Genomic DNA, 13736 nt, shown 5'->3' on the forward strand with positions numbered 1-13736 from the left:
TGAGCAGCATAAACAGTAAAATTTTTATAAAGAAAAGCCTTGCCCAGCTTCATTAGAGGCTTTAACTCGATGATGTTTTACTTATTTTTAAAGATAAACCTGTACTTTTGGAGGCAGTGATGTATATTTTCATTGGAACCGTGTGTGTGTGTGTGTGTGTGTGTGTGTGTTTCACCCAATCCGTGTGTCCTCAAATACTGACCAAAAGTATGGGAAACCTTCTAAAACATAGTTTAGGGCAGTGGGGAGGGGGAGATCCAGTTGCACTACCTGAATTCTGCTGGCACGATGTCTGATTTTACCCACACAGTTTAAATGACTAAAGGCTTAACACTGCTCAATCTATTTATGTTTTTCTCTCATTTAACACGCTCCAAGTCTGGTTGTTTTATCATTATTTCTTTCAGACATCATCTGGGAGGAGGGAAAAACAGAAGAATTCAATTTGCTTTATTTCTCATTTATTTCTTTGCAGGCTAGTAGAAAAACAGGCAGTTGATCAATATAAGATGTGCCAAGCAGGCTTGAATGGTTATTTGTTTTGCAGTTTCCAACATGGGAATTAATGATTTTTCAGAACACTTTGGATACCACAAGCCATTCTCAATTCACATATATTGAGGAGCTTAGCAATGTGGCTTATGAATTTCAAATCAAAACATTTTTGAACTATACAGCGTTTTGAGAGTTAGAATGGTATAGTCATTTGAGTGTTAGATTAAGACCATAGTTTGAATCCCCATGAGCCATAGAAAGTCAGTGGGTGACCCTAGGCAAGTCACACTCTCCCAGCAATGACAAATCTCTAAATAAATCTTGTCATGAAAACCTGTAACAGGGACGCCATTACTGGAGTATCTAGAAGGCATATAACAGCAATACAAATTTAAAAATAATAACAAAAACAATAAGTTTACAGAGAACCAAAAAGATACACCACAGGCAGGAAACTTTTTCTTATCAAACCAACTTTGTGAGCATTATTCAGATAAATCTATTGAGGCTGAAAATATGACTATATTAAGAAATATTTTTAGTCTTTAGCAGCAGGAAGTGGAAAGGAATATTTGAAACACATATATTCACTCGAGCTGGAAAAGTCTTAGATCATGGTGGAATAAAGGGTAGCCTATTTATCTAGAACTGAGGTTCTCAGATTAAATGTATGGTCATTGTATCCCTTCTTTTACTTCCAAATTTGCTTTCTTTGGCTTTTCTATCATGAAATCTCTTCAAGATGCTGATGAACTTTAGTACACCACTTTATTATCAGAGAAAAGATGGCCAATATTTTATGACTAGGAGACAATTTAAGAAGGCTGCAAGTGACATTATTATTATTATTTACATTAGTTATATCCCGCCCTTCAGCCCTAAAGGCTCTCAGAACAGCTTACAATTATTATTTTAATAAGACGGTTCCCTGCCCTCAGCCTTACAATCTAAAAAGACAAGACACAAAAGGAGAAGGGAATGGTGGTGGGGAAGGGGATCAGGTCCAGCAGTTTTTCTCTACCTCTGAGGCCTGGACCAAGGCAGATAGATTGGAGGGAGGGCTCTTCTTCTTAATCGAATGGCGTTGGGCCTGTCCTTTTACTCCCACCAGGCCAGAAGATGACAGCTGGCAAGATTACAGTTGGCCCTTCTTATACACGGATTTTTTTATACATGGATTCAAGCATCCACCATTTGAAATTGTTCAAAAAAAGTATAAATTTCAAATATCAAACCTTGATTTCCCATTTTTTATAAGGGATGCCATTTTGCTATGTCATTATATTTAATGGGACTTGAACACCCATGGATTTTGTTATACACATGGGATCTTGGAACCAAACCCCAGTGTATAACAAGGGTCCACTGTATTATCTTATTGCAGTCAATATAGATCACACATCATTTTCATGAATTTCATGAATGAGCAAATTGAATTGGCAAGTTTCGCCAATTCTATAGTATTTTATTCAGTTTCACTCAAATTGCAATTGTGCACTTTGTAAAAATACTGTACATACAAGATTGAAACTTCCCCCCCCCCCACCCTCATAAAAACATATCTCAGGAATTATAAGCCCAGAAGCACCAAATCTACAATTTGTATAATGACGAAGACTGGTTTGAGACATGTTCTAGGAGACTTATTTATGCACCCTCTCCTAATATGTATGGGAATTATTTTGTTTCATCTCCATTGTTTCTTAGCAAATAATAAATATGCAAAAATGCAAACTAAATACTATTTAAAGTACTTAATGTGCTTGGATAAGTAGAAGCTTTTAAATACCAAACTTTCAATTCCCCGCTTCCCCATGCACATGTGTGTGCATGTGTGTGCGTATCTCAGCAGACTGTTGTTCTCTTTTAAAATATGTAGTTATGATAATTACTGTGAATTACTTCTTACTACTAGAATGCAGATTACTTTGCAGTTTATATTAATAAAAAGCCTGTAACTAGTTTTGACCCCCACTGCCAGAAGCCAATACATGATACTATAATTATTGGTCATGTAAATTAATTCCATTTGCCTTTCAGCAAACTGTCATTTAATCTTTTAGTATTCATAATTGCTACATGAACAAGAACTGCCACTCAGTAAGAGATGCACAACACAATAATGTTAAGATAATGAACATTTATCTGGCCCTCAAATTGCGGGGGGGGGGGGGGGAATATTCTTCAGAAGAACCTGAATATTTTAATATATTAATTTTAGATAAGTTGCTTAGATGTAACTGTAGTTCTTCAACTAATATATTCATTTGCAGATATGGTTCTGCTTCTGTGCAGAGCTCTGTCCAAAACACACTGGAGCTGACAAGCTTTTTGCAGGTAGTCAAAACCTTCCCTGATTCTGCACACTCGAGGTGTATGATAGTCACCCTTCCCATTTCTGGAAGTTAGTACAGGCGTGATGTTAAAAAAAAACAGGAAGAAAAAGTAGAAAAATTCCTGTGGAAGGGAATGGAAAGTGGGTTATATGAATGTTGATGACTGTTCAAAGAACTACAATTACAAGTAAGCATCTAGCTTATTTCTTCATAGTCTCTGTGCATCACAAACATGGTAGATTATTAAGCAGATCAGAGTGAGCAGTTAATACAAAATACCACAAAAGAGAGCACTGTTCATCAATACACAGCTTCATCTTGGCACATAGTGAAAAGCTGCTATCAGTTCCAAAAGTAGTACAACTTGAAGAAAAGAATTAGGAGGAAGCAAAAATACTAGAATAATGCTCATATAACATGGAAAAATCTGTAACTGAGCAATCTCATAGTATAATGGAATCATCACGATTACTCACGTAGAAAAACATTGTGCTGATACTGGGATACACTGCTTCAATACATGCTGTATAATAGCCATCTTTAGGGTCAAAAGTCTGAGGCTGCAGTTGACCAATAGCACAACTAAAACATTGGGTCACTGAGAAGCACATACTGAAACCAGATGAAATAGCCAAGGGCTCGGGTTGTTTTTTTTTAATGAACTGTTTGATGACAGAACAAAAAAATAAAATACCGAAATGATACTGAAAGGAAAGCTGTTTACTGAAACTGCAACCAAATAAATACTTATGGAGCAGCTGGGTAGGACTCCAGAGAATAAAGAATACATTAAATAAACCTGCAGTGCATCCTTGCAACAGGGAAGAAACCAGTCAAATGCTGCAAACTATAAATAAATTTAATGTTGGTTAAAGGATCAAGGAGACAGTTTCCTCACTGCCTCTGGTAGGTGCCATATTTCTGTGGCAAGTGTGAATAGGGTAAATTTATGACACTATGGCGGGTTACAGACCGCCACTTACAACGCGCTCCGTGCGTGCTAGGGTTAGGAAGGGCCGTGCTAGGGTTAGGAAGAGTCGCCCCTTCCTAACTGGCCCTGGCCCCAACACGCGCGGAGCGCGTTGTAAATGGCAGCACCCATCCACATGGGCGCTGCCATTTTGACGTCTTGGACGCATAGCGTCCAGATGTGACGTGGCGGAAGTGATGCCACAAGGGTGCGCTTCGCCCCTCATGGCGCCACTTCCGCATTTTGAAAAGGAGCACCATTTCGGCGCTCCTTTTTTGCTGCGGCCGTAAGCCTCGCGGTCTGGCCGCTGGGGCTTCCCTCCGCAGCGAATGGCAGCGGCGGGAGACCGGCCACTTGAGGGCGGTCTGTAACCCGCCTAAGAGACAAAGCAACTGTCCATATGGATAATACACTTGCCCCATTTCTTAGTACATCAGATTATCAGAGATGCATCACCTAAGCCATCGTTTAAGCCATAAAAAACACAATGGAATGTGGCTGTGTGTCAGCAAAATAAATCTGCACTTTATCATTCTCATTTTGGCTATTTGTCTTGTCCACAGACAGGCTAGAGAAAAGGTACAAACATGATGCCCAGTTCAGGCACACAAGACTGAATGCCCAAACTGATGTCACTCCAACTCCACTGCAGAATTGGGCTGATGATTCCATCATGTATCAAAGAGCTTCAATCAGCAGTGGATAAGATTAAAGGATGGTGTGAGGTTGCAGCTGTCTGCAGAATTGTCTTGACACTTGATGAAATTCCAGAGCTGAAGTTTGAGGTGGGTGGTGAACAGTTAATAGAAAGTTAAAGTGACAGAAAAGAACTCTCCAAGCCCTGGGATGAAGGTATGTAGGTACCTGAAAACTAGGAAATGGAATGCCTGCAAGCCTGAAAATTCTCTGTTCAAAAAATAAGTTCTTCTGGCCTGTGTATTTAACCATTTGAGGAAATCCCACTAATCTAAGCCAGTCATGTTACCAAAAGGATACAAAGATTTGTCTGTTGCTTCATAAGGCAACAATCTTCATTATGAACAATCTTAGTCAACTTATCTTCTGTAAAATCACTGGAGAAAGTGGTCATCTTTCATAGAATAGCTGGTATCTCAACATGCACATTTAATAGCTTTCATGCAAGACAGGGTTTCTGTAGAATTGAATTGAGGGGAATTATATAAACATTTTGTCTAGACTTATTCTGAACTCCCTTCAGCAGTAATACAGTACTGGGCTGGAAAGTTAAACAAATGAAACAAAACAAAACAAAAACAGTCATCTCTTGAATCTGAATTGTGTGGATGTTCAAAGGACAGATGATGATGCCATGACTCCTTGACTGCTTATAACCAGAAGCATAGGAACAACTAGTGCCACATACCTATCAGAGAGCTTACTTGCTAATTAGCTTACTTGCTGTTCACCGCTATGATCTTTGGAATAGCGGTATATAAATAAAACAAATTATTATTATTATTATTATTATTATTATTATTATTATTATTATTACCACCTGAAATCACTTTGCCAAGGTTGCCAAATCTGAAGTCAGATACTTGCTCTCATGAAAACCAGGATATGGACTACTATACTCTGATGGAACAGCAGGATCCTGATAGAATTAGGAAGATGAGAGGATAAGGACACCACCATGATGCACAGTGATGCTGAACTGGACTCAGGATACTTCAGATTTGAAGATGAATTTCCTTTTGTAGGCTCAATAATTAGCATGGTAGGTATATCTGATGTTGTTGAATATCTGATGTTGTTGAATACCAAAGTTGCACAGAATGCCTGTACCACTGGTACCAAAGCTAGATATGGTTGAAAAGAGATGTGTGTTGGTACCAAAGAGAATGTGGCTTACACCAATGCCTCACTTCGTGTAGAAACTGAAGTAGTTACTGAAGGTATGACAGTCAGTAGTAAAGATAAATAAGCAATGCCAATGATGTAATGATACTCAAGACCTAAATTAAGAACATGAAAAACAGATGCTCAAGTTATCCATACAGGTGCTTTACTAGCTTTGGTATGTGATACAAAATTTTTCAATGACTACAACAATTGTGACAGAAGTGAAAGAACTGGTCTAAAAATCTTAAATGAAAAAAAAAAAGGCTACATACTGTAGTTCAGTGATAGAGAACAATCTGCCCTCCAGATGTCAATGATGAACTTTCATCAACTCCCTAGTCAACGTGGTTTTATTGGTGAGTAATGATGACAGTGGTAATTCAACATCTACAGGTTCCCTATTCATGCTCTAGGTGAATTAAGTGCCACAAAGCAAAACAAAAATAAAATTTAAAAACTATAAATTGAAGCAGGGATTCTATAGGAAGAGCTGGGACAAAAGGGTTAACTTTGGGTCCGAACAGACAGGCCAAAATAAAGCTGCTTCAGGTCACTTTGGAGGTATACTGTTTAAATGCTGCATGCGTCCTACGAGGCCAGAAGCCACTTCAAATCCATGCTCCAGTCCTAAGGACTGTAGTGCAGCTTTGGCACAGTTTCTGGCCTCTTAAGATGTGTGTGTCATTTAAACAGCATACCCCCAAAGTGACCCAAAGCAGTTTTATTTTGGCCTGTTTATTCAGGTCCTTTAATTACCTGTTTCAAATAATCCTCCTAGGCTTTGGTAGCAAGTCCTCAATACTAAGAGTTGAGGGTTTACCTTGGATACTTGAGGTCTAGTCCCTTGAGAATACTTTGGAAGTAAGTTGCCATTTTCAATAGCAGAAGCTGTCTATGTTGTTTTATATTTCACTGCTTAGGAAGGGAAATTAAACACTCGTTTAAAAATAAATTCTCTTGACAATCATTATATTAAGGAACCGTGTTTATTCTTTTGGTTTACTTTTAAATTCCTTTTATTTATCAGTAGCATCAACATCAATAAAGAAAAAATGTTTACAACAGTTCATTAAAGATTGCTCTATTAGATGTCATTGTATTCCTTTAAATTGAATTTAAAAATATTCAAGATTATTCCAATCAAATCAATCCTCAACTCAAGTAACAAAATAGGGAAGCTTTCATTCCTTCACTATTTCCTAGTTTATTTCTTTATATAAGGCCACAGTTATAATGGACTCTAAAGAATTCACTGGTTTTAAACAAACTACAACACAGTTGGCAAAAGTTGGTTATATAGGACGTGCTTTAAAACAGTTTTGGAGCACTACTATAGTGTTACACAACACAATCCAAGTTTTTTTTTTTATTGAAAAGAACAAAAAAAAAATCACTCCACAAATCCACAAGCCTCTTTGTGCCACTATTTCCAGCTGACAGTTAGGTAGTACTGTCATCTTTTAAGCTTTCACAACTATTCAAACTATTATGTTGTTCTTGTTGTATTTGTTTTAAACATTTGCAATGACAAATTGCAAACATAGGGGAAAACGTGTATGCTCAAACCCCATTAGTTTCAATGGGGGAGTGTTCCTGTGTTCAGCACGGTGTGCGTGCCATTCATTTTCTAGCGGCTTAAGCTTCCGCATAAGGTTAAAGCCATGTATAGCGCACCGGCATATGGCGCGGACATGCTGTATTAGTTAGGGAAAAGTAAATCTTACCTTGTCAACTCCCAAACATTTCAAGGGTTTTTCTGGTTCTATGTCTTTCTTTTTCTCTTCCTTCTTTTTTTCCTTCTCCTTCTGTTGAAAAGATATTATATTAGCAGGTATTATATATAACATACATTTAAAATATCAATACCATATTTGCATCCAAACTTATTATTTAAATCAGTATATCAGAAATGCACTTATCTCAGTGAGGTATGGAGAGTTATATTTAAAAATATATACAGTGGACCCTTGTTATACGCTGCAGTTTGTTTCCAAGATCCCCTGTGTATAACAAAATCCGTGGATGCTCAAATCCCATTAAATATAATGACATAGAAAAATGGTGTCCCTTATAAAAATGGAAAATCAAGGTTTGATATTTGAAATTTATACTTTTTTTAAACATTTTCAATACGTGGATGCTTGAACCCATGTATAAAAAATCTGTGTATAAGAAGGGCCAACTGTATAGACTTATATGTTGCTATCATTGGGTGGTACTTTGAGTCTCATAGCTACTGTAATATCTGATAAATTGCCATAGGTTTTGCCCAGATACTTTCTTGGAAGTTCACAGAACTACAAAAATAGTGTTTGAGTAACTTTGGTCAGCTTTCACCATTGTGAAACGTTATTTCTATGCTGACACTAACAATGAATAGACTAAAGGAAGTCCCTCTTAACTATGATTAAAATTTTCACTTCAGACACAAGTACCTTACTGTGACAACCGGAGGGGATGGTCTTGCCTTTCCACTGCATTTTTGGGGGGGGGGGGGGGGGTGAATAACAACTCCAACATGACATTAGATTTAGGATACTGCACTTCCTACTTTAACTCTTCCTGCTGCAAATATAATATTTAAGCTGAGTTCAAGGAAGGCAAGTGAAAGTTGCCAAACTGCTCCTCATTGGCCTGTTACAGACTGCCCAAATAAAGCTGCTTCGGGTCTCTTTGGAGGTATGCTATTTAAATGATGCATGGGTCCTAAGAGTCCGGAGGTCGCGCCAAAGCCACACTCCATTCCTAAGCACCGGAGTGCAGCTTTTGATGCAGCTTCCGGATTCTTAGGATGCATGCATCATTTAAATAGCATACCTCCAAAGAGACCCGAAGCAGCTTTATTTTGGCAGTCTGTAACAGGCCATTGGAAACTATTTGTAGGGAAGAATTTATGACAGGAAATACCCTATTAAAGCTTAGTACAAAATACATTTGTTTAGGATTGGACACAGAATACAACAAAGAGAAGTAAAGTATGTAGTCTACTGCAATCACCAAAGACACACTAGTCACAGGTCCAGGAGTGGGTGACTGTTAACCTTTTCCAATATTTTGGGCTTCTCTTGGCCATTTTAGGCCCAAGAGAGCCTTTTTCCAAGACCTGGTGCCTGGGGTGAAACTGCCCCTCATACCCTCTAAGGAGCACTGGGTTTTCTTTTGTTTTGTTTTAAAAAGTTGCTCACATATATGGCCCTGGGGGGCTGCAAGCAGCCAGTAGACCACATTTCCCCCACTCCTGCACTATTGAACTAGTTCCTTTTCAAAATTAATTTTAAAGACTTGGTGAATGTAGTTAGAATAGCACCACCTACACATATCAGACATGATGTTATTTAAGGGAAATTGAGGTACAGTTATGAAGTAATGCTTCTAAAACAAGACTCAAGAACATGCATAAAGACAAGGAGCAAGAAAAGACCCAAATGTTACTGCAAAATAGCAATGCAAAGAGATGGAATATTGAAGCAACCAAAGCTAAGCTGTGAAAGTTTAGCTGATTCATTTTCTACAGATGAAATTAGAAAGAAAGATCCAATAGTACTTGTGTTGTCATTTTAAATTCCACCTGTCTTGCTAATGACAAATCATGATACTGGCATAAAGCATTTACTGCATGTTAACATCCATGTCAACTATAGAAAGCATCTACATCATAAGACAACATGCATACAAGCAAGAGGAGATACCTCTATTTTGCTTTTCTCAGAAGCAGCTTGCAGAGAAGGAGAGGATGCCAGAGGCTGAGGAAGATCAGAGGAAGACATCTGTACAGATGAAAGATGAGAAAAGGTACCAAGGCAGCTTTAACTACCAAACAAAGCCCATCTTCACATTTTATTGCTTCCTATTTACCTCAGAAAATGCAGATGAAATGTTGACGAGACAGAAGAAGGGTAAACAAATAATTTTAAAATGACTGATGTAGAAGACTACATATTTAGGCTAATGTTGCTACTAACAACATAAATCATATTTTTTTAAAGATCAGGCAGGACATCCTGAGTTCAACCTAAATAGTTAGATACACAGCAAATGCACAGATTATGCAGAAGAGTAATCTCTTCATCTTTTTTAATTTCACTACATCTTCTTCAAAAGGTGAAGAAATGATCAGGTAATAGTGCATGTTTCATAGATGAATTCACTAGAATATAAAGTATGAAATAAACTTAGATAAGATCATATCACAAGCACAAGGAGAAATAATTAAGTTTCATCTATTGTTCAATTTTATTCAGCATACTGTTGAAATATTAATGTCCCGAAGCTGAAAAAGCTCACAGTCCCATGAGAACATGGAAGGCAAAGGGGGCTTTGTTCTTGTTCATTCTAACAGAATTATTTATTTTCAAACTAAAATGAAGGAACTCTAACTTCTAATTACACGTGTAACTTTCAAATAAAAGCTTCTATTTGAAAACAGAAAATGGTAGTTAATAAGGAATAGCCTTCTAACTATAAACCACTAAGCATATTATAATGCAGTTTGTAGAGCCTTTTCAACAGCTCTACATACAACTGCAATCAGTAGGATATTTGGAGTTTTACTCAGTATTATTCAGTCAGTATGGAACATATGTCATTATCACATGAAAATGTATTTTATTTAGAAGTATTTTCAGAAATTCCCATTCTTCCTAATGTGCAATCATGATCAAGAAACTTGAGAAAGCTCTTTGTTACTTGTGAATAGCAATAAGCTCTTGAGTTTCTGTAAGAAGGAATTCAGGAGGCCAGAGATGATCCATGCACCCAAAATTTAAACAAGAACCAGAAACCAGGTAGGTAAAACAGCTTCAGTATCATCCCTTCTTGACAGCCCTTCCCACAACACTCTGCCTTTGTGCAATCCTCACCATAGTTTCTATCTCCTGTCCTGTGCCATCCCTTCCTTGAACATGAGTGCTTCAGCCACACAAGATAAGTAAAGTAGGAACTTGTGTAAAATTTTGTAGCTCTTACAATTTTCCTTTACTGGTCAACATACTTTATTCCCTACTCCATACACAGTAATTCTGTTCTAATGACCAGTGATTCCCAAACTTTGGTTCTTCTTATGTTTTGGCTTCAGCTCTCAGAATTCTTGCTGGCCAAGCTAGCTAGGGCTTCTAGGAGTTGAAGTCCACTTGGGAGACCAAAGTTGGAACCACTGTAATTGACAGAAGGATGTACTTTATGATTTAAGCTGTAAATAGATCTCTGTCTGTGTGTATTCAAATCTATGGCTTGCTTAATGATCCTCTTGTGAAATCTTACTCATAGCTGTGACTGTTTGGAGTTATATTTACAAATCCTGGTCTGTGTATATTCTCATGAGTTCCTATTTGGCTTATACCAAGTCCTTCGTCTTGTGAGTTTGGGGCCTTTGTCTTTTGAATTTTAATCCTCCTTGTATGGGACTGATTCTGAGCACACAAGTTTCTACAGGTATAAAAACACATTTGTATGCATGACTGGGAGGGGATGTTGTACAGGCCCACCTTGCTCAGTGTCTCATTCTAAGGAGGAGCCACTCACAAACTTAACTGTTCTACCACCATATATGCAGCTGTACAAAAAGGCTAGAAGAGAGATGTGTCTTCCTACTACAGGCAGTGTAATGTCTTGTTCTAGCCCCCCAATGGAACTCTGTACAGAAACACATGGTCTCAGATGTCAGAAAGAATGGCTCCCAGCAGCATTTGTAAAACCATATCTGACTTCAGATGCTTCTTAATATCAAAAGCTGGCTGTGATACAAGTTGGGGCTGCTGTTTCTCAGTGATACAGTATACAAATTGGACATATTTTTTGTGGGTTTTTTGGGCTATGTAGCCATGTTCTAGAAGAGTTTCTTACTGACATTTTGCCAGCATCTGTGGCTGGCATCTTCTCTGAAGATGCCAACCACAGATGCTGGCAAAACATCAGGAAGAAACTCTTCTAGAACATGGCTACATAGCCCAAAAAACCCACAAAAAACTATGGATGCCGACCATGAAAGCCTTCAACTTCACAAATTGGACACTTCCTATCTATGCAGATTAGGTTCCAGATTCCCCACAGATGGAAAAAACACATACACTCAATATATTATTCAATGGTCGGTGATGTATGTGCATCGCCATTGAATAATATGGGCATGGTAGCCAGTCTGCTGATATGGTGGGCTTACTGTATTTTGCACACAGAGGCCTGAATTCTACTAGCAGTCCCAAATGCTGTAGAGCCATTTAATCAATGGAATGTACATAAATGTTGTCTCATCATTCAGTAGTTGATTCAATGGTTTACTCTAATTGGGGCTAAGCAATAGAATTCTGTCCAGAAATGTTTCCATTTCAGTGACTGGAATCTCCAGCTCAAAGGATTTTTTATTAGCCTCACATCTTGGAGAGCCGCTGCTAGTCAAGGTAGACTCAGTATTGGGCTAAGTGATCAGTAGTTTGATTGACTGTAGTGCAATTTTGTATATTCAGATTTGCAGTTGCAGAAACAGAGGCAAGGGGTGACACAATTGCACAGAATTGCTTCATACTCTTATTTTTCTAATACACTGGCCAGTCTCTGCATTAGGAAAAGTGAGCTTATGTTTAAATGCATTTTCCAACTGCTGATATAAGGTGTGGGAGCAATAATGTGGTTAGTTTTCCAGTCCATGTACTAATATGAAAAAATATTTCCCCTCATGTAACCATAGCATCTCACTGGGGTCTACCATCCCCATTCTCCCTCTTCCCACATTGGCCACTGGATTAACCAGAGCTCTTTGCTAAAGTCTTTTCACTCCTTGCAGTAAGTTTCAATACTCCAAAAGTATCACCATATAAAGGTGATGCCTATTTAGAGGGGACACCCCAACCCCCGGAAAACCACAGGTAGGACTAGAAATGAATTTTGCATGAAAGCTTAGAGAGATTCTGCCAGTCAAGAATAGACAGCATTGGGCTAGATTCAGTGCTCTTGTGTATTTTTGAAGACCTGATGCATTTTACAGGTCCTTTTCCCGCTCTGCACTCTCCTATTGTGTTTGGACTTAGGGAAAAATTAGTTTTGCCTCACTTGGTGGATGAAAGCTCAGCCACTTCATGCAGTCTTTTCTCTGATAATTCAAGGTGAGAAGCTCAGAATCCCATTTTTTTTAATAAGTTCAGGTCCCTCCTGCTTTCCTGTCCATTCCTGTCTTGGTGTGCTCCTTTTAGAGAAGTAACCTGGTACAGAAGTGAAAGACAGAAGGAACCTAGATAACACCCAAGGTACTTAGCCCTAATGACTGAATTAATAAGAATGTGCGCTGGTTCACTTCCCTGCTGCTACTGTGAACAACCATGAGAATTAAGTTTCTGAAGTCCTTCTGTCCTCCAATCAACAACTTGAAGTCCCTTTTCTCCACCTGTCTCTGAATTGCTAATGTAATTCCTTCTCTTCCTTTTCCCCAAGAAGTCCCACAGTCTCACATTCAGTGAACTCTAGCCCATACAGCTTCCTGGAAATGAACACACATACACCCTCCCCAATAGCTTGGTCACGCTCTGGGTCACAGAAACTTTACATTTGCCACTATGCAGGAAATGTGCAATTTCAGCTAACTTTTGCCACTTTGGACGAAGCCTGGCTTATGGAATTGTACTTTATTCCTCTAGTCATTTAATTGCTAATAATGCTTACTGTTATTCCCAACTAATGTAGCTCCACTTAATGGAAATATACTAAATCAGTACTTATGGGAGTTCCATTCATTCAATTCTAGCAGGGACTAATGACAAGAGTCAGGCCTTAATATGTACAGGAGTGGGTCAAATATAATCTAATAGAGTCTTTTATTATGAAGTCTAAAATTATATTTGCTACCCCTAGTGTCATTATAGTGTACATGGTGTTTCTGGTTCTTTTAATTTAAAATCCCTGAGAAATAGCTTTTTATGACTGTGTCACTGGAACCAAGAAGATATACAAAGAGATATGGTTAAAATTTCCCTTGTATGCATGAATTCTCAGAATGTGTGTGAGTTTGTACATATGTCTTGAGGTCATGTCCAGTATGAAATCATGGGCTCCAGAGGGCACCTGTACTGCAGTCAGTTGGCAGC

At 38.3% G+C, this 13736-nt stretch overlaps 1 protein-coding gene across 4 annotated transcripts in view; it reads right to left on the reverse strand.

The window, feature by feature from the left end:
- Window positions 1–13736, reverse strand: part of SMAP1 (small ArfGAP 1) — an 84750-nt gene that overhangs the window by 36037 nt on the left and 34977 nt on the right. The window contains exons 5-6 of one of the 4 annotated variants that reach the window (XM_042476892.1): window positions 9354–9431; window positions 7389–7466 (exon numbers count right to left, since the gene is read on the reverse strand). In XM_042476892.1, the coding sequence (XP_042332826.1) occupies window positions 7389–7466; window positions 9354–9431 (156 nt within the window). Of the gene's footprint in view, window positions 1–7388; window positions 7470–9353; window positions 9432–13736 lie in introns of all 4 variants that reach the window. The other 3 variants (XM_042476803.1, XM_042477061.1, XM_042476979.1) reach the window with 3 other exon arrangements.

Source organism: Sceloporus undulatus, chromosome 1, assembly GCF_019175285.1.
Source record: "Sceloporus undulatus isolate JIND9_A2432 ecotype Alabama chromosome 1, SceUnd_v1.1, whole genome shotgun sequence".
Classification (NCBI taxonomy): Eukaryota; Metazoa; Chordata; class Lepidosauria; order Squamata; family Phrynosomatidae; genus Sceloporus; species Sceloporus undulatus.